Raw genomic sequence first — 22,139 nt, forward strand, 5'->3', positions numbered from 1 at the left:
CATCAGGATATATTTCCAAAGGGCCAGGAAAGTTCTTTTAGAAGATTTAGTTCAGTGAAAACGTCACTTCAGACTGACCACATACTAGGAGTAAAACTGACAACTCACATCACTGACGATGTCCCTGGAGGCCTTGGCTGCCACGATCGGGATGGCATCACTTCGCAAGTCGTAGCCTTTCTTCTTTGCTTCTTCGTTGGCGAGTTTATACCGACTCTAAATTTGGGCAAAAAAAAAAATCAGTTACATGTTGACATTCATATCCAAAAACGACAGAGGACTAAAATAATTCACCAAGTTCTACACGGGTAGGTGCCTGTAATAATCTCACTTTTGAGAGTTCTAAGCTTTCTGCGGTTTTGGCTGAAGTTGAGACTTAAACAGGATACCTATATGGAATATGGCACCTTTCTTTTTTTATTTTAAAACTTATGTTACATTAGCCATATACAGACATTATTCATGGTTTTAAAACTTTTAGTTATAACAATGAATCAGTTTTGAAAAGAAGTGGAAAAATTAAGCTGAAACTCATGGGTGGCAAAATGTGGGCAGGAGGGAAACTCATTTGATCCTCATTTATTCTGCACCGACTCTGTGCCATGACTGTGCTTGGTACTTGGGAAACAAAGATGAATATGAGGCCTCTCCCATCTTCAAGGTTTCTGGGAGAACTGATGGAAAGACTGATAAGCTGAGGAACAAGCTGCCAAAAAGTCAGACCATGAAAGGTGCTTTAACCATATTATTAAGAACGAGCTCCACGGGACTTCCCTGGTGACGCGGGGGTGGACAAGACTCCGCGGTCCCAATGCAGGGGGCCTGGGTTTGATTCCTGGTCAGGGAACTAGATCCCACATGCATGGTGCAACTAAGAGTTTGCATGCCACAGCTGGGGAGCCTGCATGCTGCAACTAAGAAGCTGGAGAGCTGCAACTAAGGAGCCCTGGGGCCGCAGCTGGGGAGCCTGACTGCCACAACTAAGGAGCCCACGAGCCACGGCTGGGGAGCCTACCTGTCACAACTAACACCCCACGCAACCAAATAAATACATAAATAATATTAAAAAAAAGATTGAACGTTAAAAAAAAAAAAGAACGAGCTCTAGGAAGGAGCAATTTATTCTGAATTGAAAATCAGGAAGTTTCCTCAGAGGGCATGACCTTGGCATTGGACCCTGAGTGATAAATATGGTTTCAGTAGACTGAGATGGTGGTCAGGGGCAGAGGAACTTCCATGAATCAAAGTACATTGGAGTGAATGTGCAGGGGCATCAAGCGGGGGCGGGGGGGGGGCACAGTGCCCGGGGAAGTGGCAGGACAGGACTGAAAAGAATTGGGAGTCGGGCTATGAAGGCCTGGTGCTAAGATAACTTTGTCCTTAATCCTATAGGAAAAGGGAAACCAACAACAATCTTTGAGGAAGAGTGACATCATCAAATTTGCATTGTATCTTCCTATCCTAAATGAGAAAGAAACACAATAGAATTGAACTAAGCTGATAGAGAAAAGTCAGAGAAAGCAGACCAGGCAGGTTAGGCTATCAGTTCAGGCATTCTTCCTGGGCCTCTTCAAACCAAGGGCAACATACAACATCTCTGAGCTTTTGCAGCAAAGACAGAGTTGACAGTTCCAGAAAGGCTGAGTGGCTAGTTACAGGGACCCTTTGTCCCTTAAAATATCTGCTCATATAGCACACGCTTTCCTGTAACACTATGGGACCTATAGTGCAGGTTTAGCTGAAAATTCACTTATTTTTGATTTGAGAGTGGGACTTGACAATTTTAGTTTGGGGTGACAATTAAGAGCTAGTTATATAAGCTTTAAAATTATAGTTTGCACCCCTGAAAAATAAAATGACTTAAGGTGGTGGCTAATCAATTTAAATTCTCTCAGTTATCTTCTGCAGAAGAGTAACACGCTATTGATTTATGCTGTCAAAGAAACAATATTTTCCTTGCTGGTAGCACAAAGCTGGAAGAAATAACTAATACATCATCGGACAGAATCTTAGATTCACAAAAATCTCCACAGGCTTAAACCAATAGGCTCATTCTAAGAAAAAAAATGCAGAGAGATAAATGTCAATCTTTGAACTGAGATTTAAGTTGCCAAATGTATAAATACAAGGTAGAGGAAACCTAGTTTAAGCCCATGTAAGTTGTCTTAGGGTTTTGGTTGACCCCAACTCCCACGCACACCAGCGGTGACATAGCCCCAAGGAGCCCCAAGGCACAGAGTGCAGAAATGGAGGGTAAATGTCCAGAAGAGGAAATGCAATGTCGACTGTACTCTACACTAGTCATTCCTCACTCACAGGATTTTGTTTGGTTCTGAGAGTCACATTCTAGCAGGGGTGTCATGTGAGGAATGCCCAGGAGCTTGGGATGTTTGGATTAGAAAGAGAACCTGGGGTGAAGTGGCAGCGGAGGCACACAGCGCTTATGGAGTCGGCACAGTTTGGTTCTGCATGGTCTTAGAGGATTATGTGGGTCTACAGAGAGAAACCATTGACCCAATACATGAGAAGCATCTTCTAAAGGAACTTTCCAGAACAAATAGGTTGATTTATGAGATAAGCACCTCGTCACTGAGAACACTTAAGCAAAGGCAGGATGACGACTTATTGGGCGGGGACTCCTGCACTAGAGGAGACTGACCTCTCAGCCTAAACATCTGTGCTTCTGATATGGGGGCACACGGCTCTATGCTCACAGAAAGTGAATAGGAAATGGGCTTGCTAATATATTTATATATTGACAGATCCTCTCTGTCTCTGTCTGTCTGTCTCTTGGTGTTATTTGATTGCACTGTGATTTCAATCCTTGACTTAAAGCTTGTACATTAAAAATCTTAAATTTTGACCCTAAAGTACAATTTAGGAAAAATAAGTCATATGTGGAAAATACATTTAGCACAGCTATGTATTTAGCATAAGGAGGAGATAAACATATTTTGGTCTATTGCTAATTTCTTAAATTAATAAAGGAGGAAGGTCTAATTAATCTTCTGGTTACTGCTTAAATCATTCGTTCTTATAATGTGCACTTCCGAAATGATAATATGTGTTACTTGAAGACTGATGTTTAGGTAAGCGAGAAATGAAAGAGTTGGTATTCACACGGAGCAAGAAAAGACATTCTTTACAAAGTTGTCATTTAGTATTACATCACCATGGAATGGATTAATTGAAATATGAAACGCCATGCAAATGTCATAGAATTAGCATCTGCTCCCACCTCACTGTAGTTGATTTTGTTAATTCTCGCCTGCGTAATTTCTGGTGTGTCTGCTGTGATGTGGACCTGGGTCTTGTCTTTGTCCCAGGCTTCCGTATATAAACGCTAGCAAGGAAAACATAAAATGTCATCAGGAAAAAACTTCAGTGTATTGTTAATCGAAACTTCAAGGCCACAAGAACTTTATAAAGAGAAATAACAAAAGGTTACGTATTTTATACACATTATGTATTTTACATGTATCTTCAAGTAAAGTAACCAGTTCATAGTAGAACAGATATGTATGAGTGCCTTCTGATACTCTGAATTGTATGTTAACAAAAGGAAATTTAGAATATCTTTTATGCAGAGATGATTTTCCATAAAAATGTACCGTTTTATCAAAACCATGAAATAACTACTGAAGTAAATGTTAAAATATAAATGACATCGACATTGGGTAGACAGATATGGATAGATATAGAGAGATAGACAGACAGATATCTTTTGTTGCTCACTGCTCTATTTCTTTCTTCTCCTGATCATGCTTCTTTTCCTTTGGTTTAGCTTTAGGAGTCCTACCTTGGTTCTCTGAACTCAGAAGGCTCACCTTGTTCATAGTGATGGCGTTGTTCTTGGCCAACACTTGTTCCGGAGAATCAGTCACACTGGTAAACCTGAATTGGTCTGGAGGTTGGCGATAGATTTTATCACTCAAAATTTTAGCTGCCCTTTTGCATTTTTCCACATCCAAAGAGCCAATGGGAACCCAGCCGATGCCTCTCAGCCACTGGAGATCTGACTTGTACATATTCTGTTGATACAAATATAGCCAATAAATATTTATCTCTGGCTTGGGAAAACATTTTCATCAAAAGGATATGAAATAAGGTAAGAACACTCCTGAAAACATAGTTTGGTGGACAGGCAGGGTATCAGACAATATTCCTTTTCGGTCTGGAGGGTTTGACATTTAACACTCACAGGAAAAGAAGAAATGTTATGCCCCACTTGCAGGGGCTGGTGAGTTTGGTGCCACTTATCCAAGGGGTGTTAATTCACTGATTTCCCACCTTTGTATGTCACTATGATCCTCAGTACTCACATCGCTCTGGAGGTCGTAGGCCCGCCGAGCGTGCATGACATCAGTCTCGTCGGGCAGGCACGTCCACTGGTGCAGGTAGTTCTTGTAGTCTATGTCACTGACCAAGGTCTGGCACTTCTTGGCCAGCACTACCCCCAGCATGTCCACTGGGCTGCTGAACTTGGTCTTCCACTTCTCAAAGTCCTTCTTGTACTCCCTGTCACTCTGGATCTTGGCCACATGCATGGACCACATCATCTTGGGGTCGTCATGTATCGCTCGGGCACCAATGTGATGGCCAAGCTGCTTACGATAATCTTCTTTGTATTTGAACTAGAAGAAGAAAAGTACTGATTGTCACCTAGTATAACTTGTAGTATAAAATGATTAGTAGGCTCAGATTTTCCTATTCATTAAAAACATGTTTCCTCCTGAATATATAAATAATATGTGTGACTGCATCTTGTAAACCATTTAGAAAATAAAGCTTGTATATGTATACAAAAAAGAAAATAGGGCCCTGTGCCCGGCCAGACCCCACGTCACCCTGCGTTCAGCCAGCGTGCGCCCTCATGTGTTCGGCCTCCGCAGGGCCCTGGGTGCTGCTCCAGAGGGGGGTGGCAGTCAGCATGTCACCACTGGGTGGCCTCGTGCATGCACCGTCGGGCCCCGGGGAGCACGGGTTAAAGATGGAGGAACTAAGACACAGAAGAGTGAACTCATATATTCAGAAGCTCTCTGTTTGAAGATTACACAAGGTATGTTGTCACCAGATTGCAAATAAACTTATTTTAAAAATAAATGAGGGGAGACCTTCAAGATGGCGGAAGAGAAAGACGTGGAGATCACCTTCCTCCCCACAAATACATCAGAAATGCATCTACATGTGCAACAACTCCTACAGAACACCTTCTGAACGCTGGCAGAAGACCTCAGACTTCCCCAAAGGCAAGAAACTCCCCACGTACTTGGGTAGGGCAAAAGAAAAAAGAAAAAACAGAGACAAAAGAATAGGGACAGGACCTGCACCTCTGGGAGGGAGCTGTGAAGGAGGAAAAGTTTCCACAAACCAGGAAGCCCCTTCATTGGTGGAGACGGGGGGTGGGAGGGGGGAAGCTCTGGAGCCACGGAGGAGAGCACAGCAACAGGGGTGCAGAGGGCAAAGCAGAGAGATTCCCACACAGAGGATCGGTGCTGACCAGCACTCACCAGCCTGAGAGGCTTGTCTCTCACCTGCTGGGATGGGGGGTGCTGGGAGCTGAGGCTCGGGCTTCGGAGGTCAGATCTCAGGGAGAGGACTGGGGTTGGCTGCGTGAACACAGCCTGAAGGGGGCTAGTGCACTACAGCTAGCTGGGAGGGAGTCTGGGAAAAAGTCTGGACCTACCTAAGAGGCAAGAGACCATTGTTTCGGGGTGCACGAGGTGAGGGATTCAGAGCACCACCTAAACGAGCTCCAAAGACAGGCATGAGCCGTGGCTATCAGCGTGGACACCAGAAATGGGCATGAAATGCTAAGGCTGCTGCTGCAGCCACCAAGAACCCTGTGTGCAAGCACAGGTCACTATCCACACCTCCCCTCCTGGGAGCCTTTGCAGCCCGCCACTGCCAGGGTCCCGTGATGCAGGGACAACTTGCCCGGGAGAACACATGGCCTGCATCAGACTGTTGCCACGTCACACTGGCCTCTGCCGCTGCAGGCTCACCCTGCATTCTGTACCCCTCCCTTTCCCCGGCTTGAGTGAGCCAGAGCTGCCTGATCAGCTGCTACTTTAACCCCGTCCTGTCTGAGCAAAGAACAGACACCCTCAGGCAACCTACACACAGAGGCAGGGCCAAATCCAAAGCTGAACCCCAGGAGCTGTGCTAACAAAGAAGAGAAAGGAAAATCTCTCCCAGCAGCCTCAGGAGCAGCAGATTAAATCTCCACAATTAACTTGATGTAACCTGCATCTGTGGAATACCTGAATAGACAAAGAATCATCCCAAAATTGAGGCGGTGGACTTTGGGAGCAATGATATATATTTTTTTTTTCCTTTTTCTCTTTTTGTGAGTGTGTATGTGTATGCTTCTTTGTGTGATTTTGTCTGTATAGCTTTGTTTTTACCATTTGTCCTACGGTTCTGTCTATCCGTTTTCTTTTTTCTTTTTTTTTTTTTTTGGTTATTTATTTTTTTTAGTATAGTTTTTAGTGCTTGTTATAATTGGTGGATTTGTTTTTTGGTTTGGTTGCTCTCTTTTTTCTTTCTTTTTTTTTATTACTTTTTAATTTTCTAATTTTTAATAACTATTTTTTATTTTAATAACTTTCTTCTCTTTTCTTTCTTTCTTTCTTTTTTTGGTCCCTTTTCTTCTGAGCCGTGTGGCTGACAGGGCCTTGGTGCTCTGGCCAGGTGTCAGGCCTGTGCCTCTGAGGTGGGAAAGGCGAGTTCAGGACATTGGTCCACCAAAGACCTCCCGACTCCATGTAATATCAAGCGGCAAAAGCTCTCCCAGAGATCTCCATGTCAACGCTAAGACCCAGCTCCACTCAATGACCAGCAAGCTACAATGCTGGACACCCTATGCCAAACAACTAGCAAGACAGGAACACAACCCCACCCATTAGCAGAAAGGCTGCCTATAATCATAATAAAGTCACAGACACCCCAAAACACACCACCAGACACAGCCCTGCCCACCAGAAAGACAAGATCCAGCCTCATCCACCAGAACACAGGCACTAGTCCCCTCCACCAGGAAGCCTACACAACCCACTGAACCAACCTCAGCCACTGGGGGCAGACACCAAAAACAACAGGAACTACGAACCTGCAGCCTGCGAAAAGGAGACCCCAAACACAGTAAGTTAAGCAAAATGAGAAGACAGAGAAACACACAGAAGATAAAGGAGCAAGGCAAAAACCCAGCAGACCAAACAAATGAAGAGGAAATAGGCAGTCTACCTGAAAAACAATTCAGAGAAATGATAGGAAAGATGATCCAAAATCTTGGAAATAGAATGGAGAAAATACAAGAAATTTTTAACAAGGACCTAGAAGAACTACAGAGCAAACAAATAATGATGAATAACACAATAAATGAAATTAAAAATTCTCTAGAAGGAATCCATAGCAGAATAACTGACGCAGAAGAACAGATAAGTGACCTGGAAGATAAGAGTGGAAATAACTACCACAGAGCAGAATAAAGAAAAAAGAATGAAAAGAATTGAGGACAGTCTCAGGGACCTCTGGGACAACATTAAATGCACCGACATTCGAATTATAGGGTCCCAGAAGAAAGAGACTGAGAAAATATTTGAAGAGATTATAGTTGAAAACTTCCCTAATATGGGAAAGGAAATAGTTAATCAAGTCCAGGAAGCGCAGAGAGTCCCATACACGATAAATCCAAGGAGAAACATGCCAAGACACATATTAATCAAACTATCAAAAATTAAATACAAAGAAAAAATATTAAAAGCAGCAATGGAAAAGCAACAAATAACATACAAGGGAATCCCCATAAAGTTAACAGCTGATCTTCCCGCAGAAACTCTGCAAGCCAGAAGGGAGTGGCAGGACATATTTAAAGTGATGAAAGGGAAAAAAGTACAACCAAGATTACTCTACCCAGCAAGGATCTCATTCAGATTTGACGGAGAAATTAAAACCTTTACAGACAAGCAAAAGCTAAGAGAATTCAGCACCACCAAACCAGCTTTACAACAAATGCTAAAGGAACTTCTCTAGGTAGGAAACACAAGAGAAGGAAAAGACCTAGAATAACAAACCCAAAATAACTAAGAAAATGGTAATAGGAACATACATATCGATAATTACCTTAGATGTAAATGGATTAAATGCTCCAACCAAAAGACATAGACTGGCTGAATGGATACCAGCTTTACAACAAATGCTAAAGGAACCTCTCTAGGCAGGAAACACAAGAGAAGGAAAAGACCTAGAATAACAAACCCAAAATAACTAAGAAAATGGTAATAGGAACATACATATTGATAATTACCTTAGATGTAAATGGATTAAATACTCCAACCAAAAGACATAGACTGGCTGAATGGATACAAAAATAAGACCCATATATATGCTGTCTACAAGAGACCCACTTCAGACCTAAGGACACATACAGACTGAAAGTGAGGGGATGGAAAAAGATATTCCATGCAAATGGAAATCTAAAGAAAGCTGCAGTAGCAATTCTCATATCAGACAAAATAGATTTTAAAATAAAGACTATTACAAGAGACAAAGAAGGACACTACATAATGATCAAGGGATCAATCCAAGAAGAAGATATAACAATTGTAAATATTTATGCACACAATATAGGAGCACCTCAACACATAAGGCAAATGCTAACAGCCATAAATGGGGAAATTGACAGTAACACAATCATAGTAGGGGACTTTAACACCCCACTTTCACCAATGGACAGATCTTCCAAAATGAAAATAAATAAGGAAACACAAGCTTTAAATGACACATTAAACAAGATGGACTTAATTGATATTTATAGGACATCCCATCCAAAAACAACAGAATACACTTTCTTCTCAAGTGCTCATGGAACATTCTCCAGGATAGATCATATCTTGGGTCACAAATCAAGCCATGGTAAATTAAAGAAAACTGAAATCATATCAAGTATCTCTTCCAACCATAACACTATGAGACTAGATATCAATTACAGGAAAAATTCTGTAAAAAATACAAACACATGGAGGCTAAACAATACAGTTCTTAATAACTAAGAGATCACTGAAGAAATCAAAGAGGAAATCAAAAAATACCTAGAAATAAATGACAATGAAAATAAGATGACCCAAAACCTATGGGGTGCAGCAAAAGCAGTTCTAAGAGGGAAGTTTATAGCAATACAATCCTACCTCAGGAAACAAGAGACATCTCAAATAAACAACCTAAACTTACACCTAAAGCAATTAGAGAAAGAAGAACAAAAAAACCCCAAAGTTAGCAGAAGGAAAGAAATCATAAAGATCAGATCACAATTAAAGGAAAAAGAAATGAAGGAAATGAGCAAAGATCAACAAAACTAAAAGCTGGTTCTTTGAGAAGATAAACAAAATTGATAAACCATTAGCCAGACTCATCAAGAAAAAAAGGGAGAAGGCTCAAATCAACAGAATTAGAAATGAAAAAGGAGAAGTAACAACTGATGCTGCAGAAATACAAAGAATCATGAGAGACTACTACAAGCAACTATATACCAATAAAATGGACAACCTGGAAGAAATGGACAAATTCTTAGAAAAGCACAACCTTCCAAGACTGAACCAGGAAGAAATAGAAAATATAAACAGACCAATCACAAGCACTGAAATTGAGACTGTGATTAAAGATCTTCCAACAAACAAAAGTCCAGGACCAGATGGCTTCACTGGCAAATTCTATCAAACATTTACAGAGGAGCTAACACCTATCCTTCTCAAACTCTTCCAAAATATAGCAGAGGGAGGAACACTCCCAAACTCATTCTATGAGGCCACCAACACCCTGATACCAAAACCAGAAAAAGATATCACAAAAAAAGAAAACTACAGGCCAATATCACTGATGAACATAGATGCAAAATTCCTCAACAAAATACTAGCGAAGAGAATCCAACAGCACATTAAAAGTCTCATACACCATGATCAAGTGGGGTTTATCCCAGGAATGCAAGCATTCTTCAATATACACAAATCAATGTGATACACCATATTAACAAACTGAAGGATAAAAACCATATGATCATCTCAATGGATGCAGGAAAAGCTTTTGACAAAATTCAACACCAATTTATGATAAAAACCCTCCAGAAAGTTGGCAAACAGGGAACTTACCTCAACATAATAAAGGCCATATATGACAAATCCACTGCCAACATCGTTCTCAATGGTGAAAAACTGAAATCATTTCCACTAAGATCAGGAACAAGACAAGGTTGCCCACTCTCACCACTATTATTCCACATAGTTTTGGAAGTTTTAGCCACAGCAATCAGAGAAGAAAAGGAAATAAATGGAATCCAAATCAGAAAAGAAGTGAAGTTGTCACTGTTTGCAGATGACATGATACTATACATAGAGAATCCTAAAGATGTTACCAGAAAACTCCTAGAGCTAATCAATGAATTTGGTAAAGTAGCAGGATACAAAATTAACGTACAGAAATCTCGTGCATTCCTATACATTAATGTTGAAAAATCTGAAAGAGAAATTAAGAAAACACTCCCATTTACCATTGCAACAAAAAGAATAAAATACCTAGGAATAAACCTACCTAAGGAAACAAAAGACCTGTATGCAGAAAACTATAAGACACTGATGAAAGAAATTAAACATGATACAAACAGATGGAGAGATATACCATGTTCTTGGATTGGAAGAATCAACATTGTGAAAATGATTATACTACCCAAAGCAATCTCCACATTCAATGCAATCCCTATCAAACTACCAATGGCATTTTTCACAGAACTGGAACAAGACGTTTCACAATTTTTATGGAAACACAAAAGACCTAGAATAGCCAAAGCAATCTTGAGAAAGAAAAACGGTGCTGGAGGAATCAGGCTCCTGGACTTCAGAGTATACCACAAAGCTACAGTAATTAAGACAGTATGGTACTGGCACAAAAACAGAAATATAGATCAATGGAACAGGATAGAAAGCCCAGAGATAAACCCGCACACATATGGTTACCTTATTTTTGATAAAGGAGGCAAGAATATACAATGCAGAAAAAAGACAGCCTCTTCAATAAGTGGTGCTGGGAAAACTGGCCAGTTACATGGAAAAGAATGAAATTAGAACACTCCCTAACACCATACACAAAAATAAATTCAAAATGGATTAAGGACCTAAATGTAAGGCCAAACACTATAAAACTCTTAGAGGAAAACATAGGCAGAACACTCTATGACATAAATCACAGCAAGATCCTTTTTGACCCACCTCTTAGAAAAATGGAAATAAAAACAAAAATAAACAAATGGGACCTAATGAAACTTAAAAGCTTTGGCATAGCAAAGGAAACGATAAACAAGACGGAAAGACAACCCTCAGAATGGGAGAAAATATTTGCAAATGAAGCAACTGACAAAGGATTAATCTCCAAAATTTACAAGCAGCTCATGAAGCTCAATATCAAAAAAACAAACAACCCAATCCAAAAATGGGCAGAAGACCTAAAAAGACATTTCTCCAAAGAAGATATACAGATTGCCAACAAACACATGAAAGGATGCTCAACATCACTAATCATTAGAGAAATGCAAATCAAAACTACAATGAGGTATCACCTCACACCAGTCAGAATGGCCATCATCAAAAAAATCTACAAACAATAAATGTGGAGAAGGTGTGGAAAAAAGGCAACCCTCTTGCACTGTTGGTAAGAATGTAAATTGATACAGCCACTATGGAGAACAGTATGGACGTTCCTTAAAAAACTAAAAATAGAACTACCATACGACCCAGCAATCAGACTATTGGGCATATATCCTGAGAAAACCATAATTTAAAAAGAGTCATGTACCACAATGTTCATTGCAGCTCTATTTATAATAGCCAGGACATGGAAGCAACCTAAGTCTCCATCAACAGATGAATGGATAAAGAAGATGTGGCACATATATACAATGGAATATTACTCAGCCATAGAAAGAAATGAAATTGAGTTATTTGTAGTGAGGTGGATGGACCTAGAGTCTGTCATACAGAGTGAACTAAGTCAGAAAGAGAAAAACAAATACCATATGCTAACACATATATTTGGAATCTAAAAAAAAAAAAAAGTGGTTATGAAGAACCTAGGGGCAGGACAGGAATAAAGACGCAGACGTAGAAAATGGACTTGAGGACACAGGGAGGGGAAGGGTAAGCTGGGACGAAGTGAGAGAGTAGCATTGACATATTTACACTAACAAATGTAAAACAGATAGCTAGTGGGAAGCAGCCGCATAGCCCAGGGAGATCAGGTCAGTGCTTTGTGACCACCTAGAGGGGTGGGATAGGTAGGGTGGAAGGGAGACGCAAGAGGGAGGAGATATTGCGATATATGTATATGTGTAGCTGATTCACTTTGTTATAAAGCATAAAGTAAAACACCATTGTAAAGCAATTATACTCCAATAAAGATGTTAAAAAAGTAAATAAATAAATAAAAAGCAAAAAAAAAAGGAAATAAAAACTAAGACATTATTCTGCCATTCAGTGATAACTGCTGATGGAAACGGCTTTTTGTGTGTGTGTGCAAGAAAGAGAGAGAGAGAGAGAATAAAATTAGGAGTCATACTGTATATGGGTTGGGGTCTGCTCATTTCAGTTATTATATAAACATTTTCCTGTGTCATTATATATTCCCTACAAACATGAATTTTAATGACAGCAGGTATTCCATTATATTGGTATATATTAATACTTTTAACCATTCTGTGATCGTTGAACATTTATTTTTAAAGTATGACAGTCACTTCCCATATTTTGGATATAAAGGGAAAATATGCTTTTGACTTCACAGACAAAAGAAATAGAAGGACAAACATTTCTAGAAATGTGAGCAAACCCATATTTTGAAGTAAGTAAATATCTGCAGCCAATCCCAGGATGCAGAGATAAACACATGATGAGCGTGGATGGTTGGACTTTAAACAATAATGTGTCCCATTCCTTCAGCCCTTGTAGGTTCATTGGTTTACAGGGAATGAATGGGCTGGGTTTGGAAGGGATCCTATGATGAGCTCAATTGTATATAAGTACACATCATGTGGAAAAGCCAAAAGGCTGCCTGAGCTATAGTCAAGTAGCCAGTGCTTTTGTTCAGCAGGGCATAGACAGTATTTTGAAATGGATGTTGCTGTGGACTCAGTCATAGCTAGAAGTTAACCTTTATGTTGAGAGTTTTATTACCATTATTTTAAACTATTTACTTACAAAAAACTGTTAGCTAGAAGCTTAACTTCATAGCTTACTTGCTCTACTACATATCTTTGAGAGAGAAAGAAATCTTTGAGCCAAAGCTGAGCAAAGAACTCTACAGGTGCACTTACTTCACTTGCAATGTCTCTGGAGGCCTTGGCCACCCTGATGGGAATGGCATCTATCCGCATATCATAGCCTTTCTTCTTGGCTTCTTCTAGGCCAAGTTTATAGAGTTTCTGAAATGGACATAAATCATCGTAAGTTTGATCTATAAAGTGCAGTGCAAGAAAATATATATCATGCACCATGAATACATTGCTTACCTCACTGTAATTTATTTTGTTTTGCTTAGCGAGTAAAACTTCAGGGGTGTCTGGCATAATGTGGACAGTGGTTTTATCTTTATCCCAAGCTTCTGTATAGAGATGCTGAAAGAAACAAAAAAAGGATGTGACAAGTACAGGCCAGTGATGAATCTGGTTCTTAATGAGAGTAAAGAGAGTCTGCTCTGTGCGTCAGTACTTGTGACACCTTTACCTCTAGGTGTCTCATATCAGTAAGAAGCACAACACTTACTTAAAAACCACTTTAATACCAAGCAAAATAATTGAATGTGATTTTTCTTTTATCAAGACAGATTTCAGTGTTTACATACACACGTACAAAAATTGATACCCCGCTCAAGTAAAAAAAGGACTTACGTGGTTCATGGTAATAGCGTTGTGTTTTGCCAAAACCATTGGGATGGAGTCCATAAGGCTGGAAAACGTGAATTTATCTGGGTGCTGACGGTAAACGTGGTCACTCAAAATCTGGGTAGCTCTCTTGTTCCTCTCATCCTCAAGAGAGCCACTAGGTAACCAGCCAATGCCTCTGAGCCACTGAAGGTCGGCCTTGTACAAATTCTGAAATTGTAAGTAATAAACCACTAAACATAAGCATAATGATATGCCTTAAAGAAATAAAAAATTGAACTATAATACATTATATTATATTACATATATATTTCAATGCTTGGATTCTTGAGAAATTTAAACATTTTGCTATGTCTTGTGAATCCACAAAATATTCAGATTAGAAACCTATTTTGAAAAACATTTTAAACAGAACATAGAGAACGACCCAACTCTACTAGATCAATAATCTAGAGGTTTCCATCAAAGCAATCGGTGCTTTGCTGATTCTTTCTTTTTGGAAATAATGATGCTCTCAGATGTCTGTGTGACTGGATAGAGAGTTGGCATTAGTCCAGGGAGTTAGAACTCAGTTGTGTAAACTCAACTCCCCTCACCTTGGGGGAACTTTGATACTTAGGAAAGCAGACATGGTGTTTTGTTGGCCAAAGGAAAATCTTATACTCACGTCGCTCTGGAGGTCGTAGGCCTGCCGAGCGTGCATGACGTCAGTCTGGTCGGGCAGGCACGTCCACTGGTGCAGGTAGTTCTTGTAGTCCATGTCACTGACCAAGGTCTGGCACTTCTTGGCCTGCACCATCCCCAGCATGTCCACTGGGCTGCTGAACTTGGTCTTCCACTTCTCAAAGTCCTTCTTGTACTCCCTGTCACTCTGGATCTTGGCCACATGCATGGACCACATCATCTTAGGGTCATCCTTCACGTCCCGGGCTCCAACGTGATGGCCAAGCTGCTTGCGGTAACCATCTTTGTATTTGTACTGAGATGAAAATGCACAAATCAGATTTTTATTATAAGCCTGTAGAGGTCACAAGCCTGTACAAAATCATCTTGCTTATATCACTGTTGTACGTTGACTTTTGCTAATAAGCACTAACTCAAGGCAATATCCTTCCTTTCCCCTAGAAGCTTATAGAGGTAATAAAATAGATGGAATTCATATAATTGTAGTGTATGCCCCAAATCACCTATGGCCTGGTAACAAGGAATAGTTCCGGGGGCAGCAAATGCACACAGTGGAGAGGCCATGTGGACCAAGGGACTTGGAGAAATGGGTTAGGCACTAAAAGTACATCAGAAAAGAGATGCACTTGGTGACAAGATGTGTTTAATAAGTAGTAAAATGAGTGTCCGGTTCCTATGGGGATGAAGTCAAGGTCAAGGGCTACTTGCAGTAGCAACAGAAGAGAATTTCCTGTTTCATAATGGATTCAGGCATTCAGTGGTGGTGGCAAATTTTGGCATCATTTTGGAAACTGGTTATACTAGGGAAGCTGTCCTAGCAGCCCAGTTGCTTAGAGCATGCTCCTAATAAAGTCATGGGTTCTCATCTCTCATGGACCAACAGTGTTGTTATTCCATGTCCAAAGACGTTGTCCTGGAATCCCAGCCAATTATCCAAAATACATGCTTCTAGTCTCAAAGATAACTGAGTGAGAAAGTATAAACGAGTCCGCAGAGGCAATATAGTACAGTGGGAAGGAATGAGGTTGCCTGGAGTTTCAACTGCATCACCTACTAAGAGTTTGATTTTAGACAAGTTGCTTAAGCAACCCATAAAACAGGGATAATCACAATCTTACATCCTAGGGTAATTATGAAAAATAAGTGGCATAATGCATATAACATTCTTAGCACAGATTTCTCAACACTTCTTGGTTATTATTATTTTGTTATATATTATTATTGGCATAAATCCATTTGTAGGAAAGGTCCAACATACGTAAACTAAAGTGAGTCACTAATATGATCTTCCAAAATAAAGGGCAGCGTATTACCATATTCCCAAATAGTGGGTCTTGATTTTTAGAGCAGTGGTCTGTTCCTCAAGAATTCCCTGAGGTACCAGGAAAGGATGATGGTTTTATTCTGGGAGTTACAAGCCACAAGCCAGGAGCTAGTGCTAAGGGTGCACGTTTGGGCTAGTCTGGCACTGATCAACTGCCTTCTTTCCATGATCTTACAAGGGTGAATTGTAATGGCAAGTGTCAGATGCATTTTTTGAATATTGTATATTAAAATGCTATATAAAGCTAGGCCCTGATTCTCACTGGGAGAACCTAAGTTTATGAGTCACACTTTCTATAAGCACTATGACAATTTTTATATAAGCATCTCCAAGCCTGCAGCTACACTCTAACAAATTCCACATGAATGGATCTTTCTCTATTCCTGGCGGATCAGCTTTCACTGAAGATACTGTGACTTAGTGGTTATAAAACATTTTTGTAAACATCAAATTTTTCATTTCCCTCAAAGCTAGGTTTTTGAAAAACCCTACACAAATACATCAGGATATATTTCCAAAGGGCCAGGAAAGTTCTTTTAGAAGATTTAGTTCAGTGAAAACGTCACTTCAGACTGACCACATACTAGGAGTAAAACTGACAACTCACATCACTGACGATGTCCCTGGAGGCCTTGGCTGCCACGATCGGGATGGCATCACTTCGCAAGTCGTAGCCTTTCTTCTTTGCTTCTTCGTTGGCGAGTTTATACCGACTCTAAATTTGGGCAAAAAAAAAAATCAGTTACATGTTGACATTCATATCCAAAAACGACAGAGGACTAAAATAATTCACCAAGTTCTACACGGGTAGGTGCCTGTAATAATCTCACTTTTGAGAGTTCTAAGCTTTCTGCGGTTTTGGCTGAAGTTGAGACTTAAACAGGATACCTATATGGAATATGGCACCTTTCTTTTTTTATTTTAAAACTTATGTTACATTAGCCATATACAGACATTATTCATGGTTTTAAAACTTTTAGTTATAACAATGAATCAGTTTTGAAAAGAAGTGGAAAAATTAAGCTGAAACTCATGGGTGGCAAAATGTGGGCAGGAGGGAAACTCATTTGATCCTCATTTATTCTGCACCGACTCTGTGCCATGACTGTGCTTGGTACTTGGGAAACAAAGATGAATATGAGGCCTCTCCCATCTTCAAGGTTTCTGGGAGAACTGATGGAAAGACTGATAAGCTGAGGAACAAGCTGCCAAAAAGTCAGACCATGAAAGGTGCTTTAACCATATTATTAAGAACGAGCTCCACGGGACTTCCCTGGTGACGCGGGGGTGGACAAGACTCCGCGGTCCCAATGCAGGGGGCCTGGGTTTGATTCCTGGTCAGGGAACTAGATCCCACATGCATGGTGCAACTAAGAGTTTGCATGCCACAGCTGGGGAGCCTGCATGCTGCAACTAAGAAGCCGGAGAGCTGCAACTAAGGAGCCCTGGGGCCGCAGCTGGGGAGCCTGACTGCCGCAACTAAGGAGCCCACGAGCCATGGCTGGGGAGCCTACCTGTCACAACTAACACCCCACGCAACCAAATAAATACATAAATAATATTAAAAAAAAGATTGAACGTTAAAAAAAAAAAAGAACGAGCTCTAGGAAGGAGCAATTTATTCTGAATTGAAAATCAGGAAGTTTCCTCAGAGGGCATGACCTTGGCATTGGACCCTGAGTGATAAATATGGTTTCAGTAGACTGAGATGGTGGTCAGGGGCAGAGGAACTTCCATGAATCAAAGTACAGGGGAGTGAATGTGCAGGGGCATCAAGCGGGGGCGGGGGGCGCAGTGCCCAGGGAAGTGGCAGGACAGGACTGAAAAGAATTGGGAGTCGGGCTATGAAGGCCTGGTGCTAAGATAACTTTGTCCTTAATCCTATAGGAAAAGGGAAACCAACAACAATCTTTGAGGAAGAGTGACATCATCAAATTTGCATTGTATCTTCCTATCCTAAATGAGAAAGAAACACAATAGAATTGAACTAAGCTGATAGAGAAAAGTCAGAGAAAGCAGACCAGGCAGGTCAGGCAATCAGTTCAGGCATTCTTCCTGGGCCTCTTCAAACCAAGGGCAATATACAACATCTCTGAGCTTTTGCAGCAAAGACAGAGTTGACAGTTCCAGAAAGGCTGAGTGGCTAGTTACAGGGACCCTTTGTCCCTTAAAATATCTGCTCATATAGCACACGCTTTCCTGTAACACTATGGGACCTATAGTGCAGGTTTAGCTGAAAATTCACTTATTTTTGATTTGAGAGTGGGACTTGACAATTTTAGTTTGGGGTGACAATTAAGAGCTAGTTATATAAGCTTTAAAATTATAGTTTGCACCCCTGAAAAATAAAATGACTTAAGGTGGTGGCTAATCAATTTAAATTCTCTCAGTTATCTTCTGCAGAAGAGTAACACGCTATTGATTTATGCTGTCAAAGAAACAATATTTTCCTTGCTGGTAGCACAAAGCTGGAAGAAATAACTAATACATCATCGGACAGAATCTTAGATTCACAAAAATGTCCACAGGCTTAAACCAATAGGCTCATTCTAAGAAAAAAATGCAGAGAGATAAATGTCAATCTCTGAACTGAGATTTAAGTTGCCAAATGTATAAATACAAGGTAGAGGAAACCTAGTTTAAGCCCATGTAAGTTGTCTTAGGGTTTTGGTTGACCCCAACTCCCACGCACACCAGCGGTGACATAGCCCCAAGGAGTCCCAAGGCACAGAGTGCAGAAATGGAGGGTAAATGTCCAGAAGAGGAAATGCAATGTCGACTGTACTCTACACTAGTCATTCCTCACTCACAGGATTTTGTTTGGTTCTGAGAGTCACATTCTAGCAGGGGTGTCATGTGAGGAATGCCCAGGAGCTTGGGATGTTTGGATTAGAAAGAGAACCTGGGGTGAAGTGGCAGCGGAGGCACACAGCGCTTATGGAGTCGGCACAGTTTGGTTCTGCATGGTCTTAGAGGATTATGTGGGTCTACAGAGAGAAACCATTGACCCAATACATGAGAAGCATCTTCTAAAGGAACTTTCCAGAACAAATAGGTTGATTTATGAGATAAGCACCTCGTCACTGAGAACACTTAAGCAAAGGCAGGATGACGACTTATTGGGCGGGGACTCCTGCACTAGAGGAGACTGACCTCTCAGCCTAAACATCTGTGCTTCTGATATGGGGGCACACGGCTCTATGCTCACAGAAAGTGAATAGGAAAAGGGCTTGCTAATATATTTATATATTGACAGATCCTCTCTGTCTCTGTCTGTCTGTCTCTTGGTGTTATTTGATTGTACTGTGATTTCAATCCTTGACTTAAAGCTTGTACATTAAAAATCTTAAATTTTGACCCTAAAGTACAATTTAGGAAAAATAAGTCATATGTGGAAAATACATTTAGCACAGCTATGTATTTAGCATAAGGAGGAGATAAACGTATTTTGGTCTATTGCTAATTTCTTAAATTAATAAAAGAGGAAGGTCTATTAATCTTCTGGTTACTGCTTAAATCATTCGTTCTTATAATGTGCACTTCCGAAATGATAATGTGTTACTTGAAGACTGATGTTTAGGTAAGCGAGAAATGAAAGAGTTGGTATTCACACGGAGCAAGAAAAGACATTCTTTACAAAGTTGTCATTTAGTATTACATCACCATGGAATGGATTAATTGAAATATGAAACGCCATGCAAATGTCATAGAATTAGCATCTGCTCCCACCTCACTGTAGTTGATTTTGTTAATTCTCGCCTGCGTAATTTCTGGTGTGTCTGCTGTGATGTGGACCTGGGTCTTGTCTTTGTCCCAGGCTTCCGTATATAAACGCTAGCAAGGAGAACATAAAATGTCATCAGGAAAAAACTTCAGTGTATTGTTAATCGAAACTTCAAGGCCACAAGAACTTTATAAAGAGAAATAACAAAAGGTTACGTATTTTCTACACATTATGTATTTTACATGTATCTTCAAGTAAAGTAACCAGTTCATAGTAGAACAGATATGTATGAGTGCCTTCTGATACTCTGAATTGTATGTTAACAAAAGGAAATTTAGAATATCTTTTATGCAGAGATGATTTTCCATAAAAATGTACCGTTTTATCAAAACCATGAAATAACTACTGAAGTAAATGTTAAAATATAAATGACATCGACATTAGGTAGACAGATATGGATAGATATAGAGAGATAGACAGACAGATATCTTTTGTTGCTCACTGCTCTATTTCTTTCTTCTCCTGATCATGCTTCTTTTCCTTTGGTTTAGCTTTAAGAGTCCTACCTTGGTTCTCTGAACTCGGAAGGCTCACCTTGTTCATAGTGATGGCGTTGTTCTTGGCCAACACTTGTTCCGGAGAATCAGTCACACTGGTAAACCTGAATTGGTCTGGAGGTTGGCGATAGATTTTATCACTCAAAATTTTAGCTGCCCTTTTGCATTTTTCCACATCCAAAGAGCCAATGGGAACCCAGCCGATGCCTCTCAGCCACTGGAGATCTGACTTGTACATATTCTGTTGATACAAATATAGCCAATAAATATTTATCTCTGGCTTGGGAAAACATTTTCATCAAAAGGATATGAAATAAGGTAAGAACACTCTTGAAAACATAGTTTGGTGGACAGGCAGGGTATCAGACAATATTCCTTTTCAGTCTGGAGGGTTTGACATTTAACACTCACAGGAAAAGAAGAAATGTTATGCCCCACTTGCAGGGGCTGGTGAGTTTGGTGCCACTTATCCAAGGGGTGTTAATTCACTGATTTCCCACCTTTGCATGTCACTATGATCCTCAGTACTCACATCGCTCTGGAGGTCGTAGGCCCGCCGAGCGTGCATGACGTCAGTCTCGTCGGGCAGGCACGTCCACTGGTGCAGGTAGTTCTTGTAGTCTATGTCACTGACCAAGGTCTGGCACTTCTTGGCCAGCACCACCCCCAGCATGTCCACTGGGCTGCTGAACTTGGTCTTCCACTTCTCAAAGTCCTTCTTGTACTCCCTGTCACTCTGGATCTTGGCCACATGCATGGACCACATCATCTTGGGGTCGTCACGTATCGCTCGGGCACCAATGTGGTGGCCAAGCTGCTTGCGAAAACCTTCCTTGTACTTGTACTAAAGGAAAAAAAAAAGAAACCATGTCTTATTCTTTTTGAGATTAACTTATATTACTATCTTTGTGGCAAATTAAAGAGAACATTAATTCCAAATATCACCAAGGGTAGAGAGCCACAGATTTAAGGTTTTTTTGATAGGAAAGATTAAAGGCTAAATCGTACAAAATTCCATACATAATAAATGCATCCTTGAATTTATCCTCATCCCACACTGCGTCCCTGGGATCATTTCACTATGTTTTAATTTGTTACTTGGAGGACTCTGTTCAATTTAAAATTAAATTGAGACTGCTTTGAAGTGAAAATTGCAATCCAATCAATACAAACAAGGGATAAAGTCTTACTTCGCTGGCAATTTCTCGGGATGCTTTTGCTGCTTTGAGTGATATGGCATCAACGGGAAGATCGTAACCTTTTTTCTTCAGCTCCTCATAACCCATTCGGTAGTGTTTCTGTTAAGAGATGAAAATCACTTTGAAAAAAGCTATTTTCCATAAACATCTGCATCATAATGAATCCAAAGTGCTAAATATTTTAAGAGCTCATGAGGATAGTACAATATGTGCTCTAGAATACTCAAATGTAATTGGAAATTATGCTCATTGATTGCTGATGATCCTGTCTTAAACTTGAAAGCTCTTCAATTACTTAGATCAATAAAATTAAATGTCAGCTCTTCCCAAATATTTATGAGAATGAGACAGACAGAAGTAAATTGGTAGAGAAATGAAATGAAATTATCATTTAGGTGCTGTTTTCCAATTAACTCTGAATGTTTCATTAGAAGTTTTTGTTAGAAAAGAGCAATGCCTTTTTTTAAAAAATTAATTTAATTTATTTATTTTTGGCTGTGTTGGATCTTCATTGCCGCGCACGGACTTTCTCTAGTTGCAGCGAGCGGGGGCTACTCTTCGTTGCGGTGCGTGGGCTTCTCATTGTGGTGGCTTCTCTTGTTGCAGAGCATGGGCTCTAGGCGCATGGGCTTCAGTAATTGTGGCACGCGGGCACAGTAGTTGTGGCTCACGGGCGCTAGAGCGCAGGCTTGGTAGTTGTGGCGCACGGGCTCAGTTGCTCCGTGGCATG

At 40.4% G+C, this 22,139-nt stretch overlaps 1 protein-coding gene across 30 annotated transcripts in view; it reads right to left on the reverse strand.

The window, feature by feature from the left end:
- Positions 1 to 22,139, reverse strand: part of NEB (nebulin) — a 215,487-nt gene that overhangs the window by 115,944 nt on the left and 77,404 nt on the right. For 28 of the 30 annotated variants that reach the window (XM_082464808.1, XM_082464807.1, XM_082464803.1 and 25 more), the window contains exons 48-60: positions 21,401 to 21,508; positions 20,743 to 21,054; positions 20,248 to 20,451; positions 19,659 to 19,763; positions 16,537 to 16,644; positions 14,589 to 14,900; positions 13,928 to 14,131; positions 13,550 to 13,654; positions 13,355 to 13,462; positions 4,323 to 4,634; positions 3,828 to 4,031; positions 3,239 to 3,343; positions 109 to 216 (exon numbers count right to left, since the gene is read on the reverse strand). In XM_082464808.1, the coding sequence (XP_082320934.1) occupies positions 109 to 216; positions 3,239 to 3,343; positions 3,828 to 4,031; positions 4,323 to 4,634; positions 13,355 to 13,462; positions 13,550 to 13,654; positions 13,928 to 14,131; positions 14,589 to 14,900; positions 16,537 to 16,644; positions 19,659 to 19,763; positions 20,248 to 20,451; positions 20,743 to 21,054; positions 21,401 to 21,508 (2,295 nt within the window). The remainder of the gene's footprint in view (positions 1 to 108; positions 217 to 3,238; positions 3,344 to 3,827; positions 4,032 to 4,322; positions 4,635 to 13,354; positions 13,463 to 13,549; positions 13,655 to 13,927; positions 14,132 to 14,588; positions 14,901 to 16,536; positions 16,645 to 19,658; positions 19,764 to 20,247; positions 20,452 to 20,742; positions 21,055 to 21,400; positions 21,509 to 22,139) is intronic. The other 2 variants (XM_082464809.1, XM_082464810.1) reach the window with 2 other exon arrangements.

Source organism: Balaenoptera physalus, assembly GCF_965194825.1.
Source record: "Balaenoptera physalus genome assembly, chromosome: 6".
NCBI classification, from domain to species: Eukaryota; Metazoa; Chordata; class Mammalia; order Artiodactyla; family Balaenopteridae; genus Balaenoptera; species Balaenoptera physalus.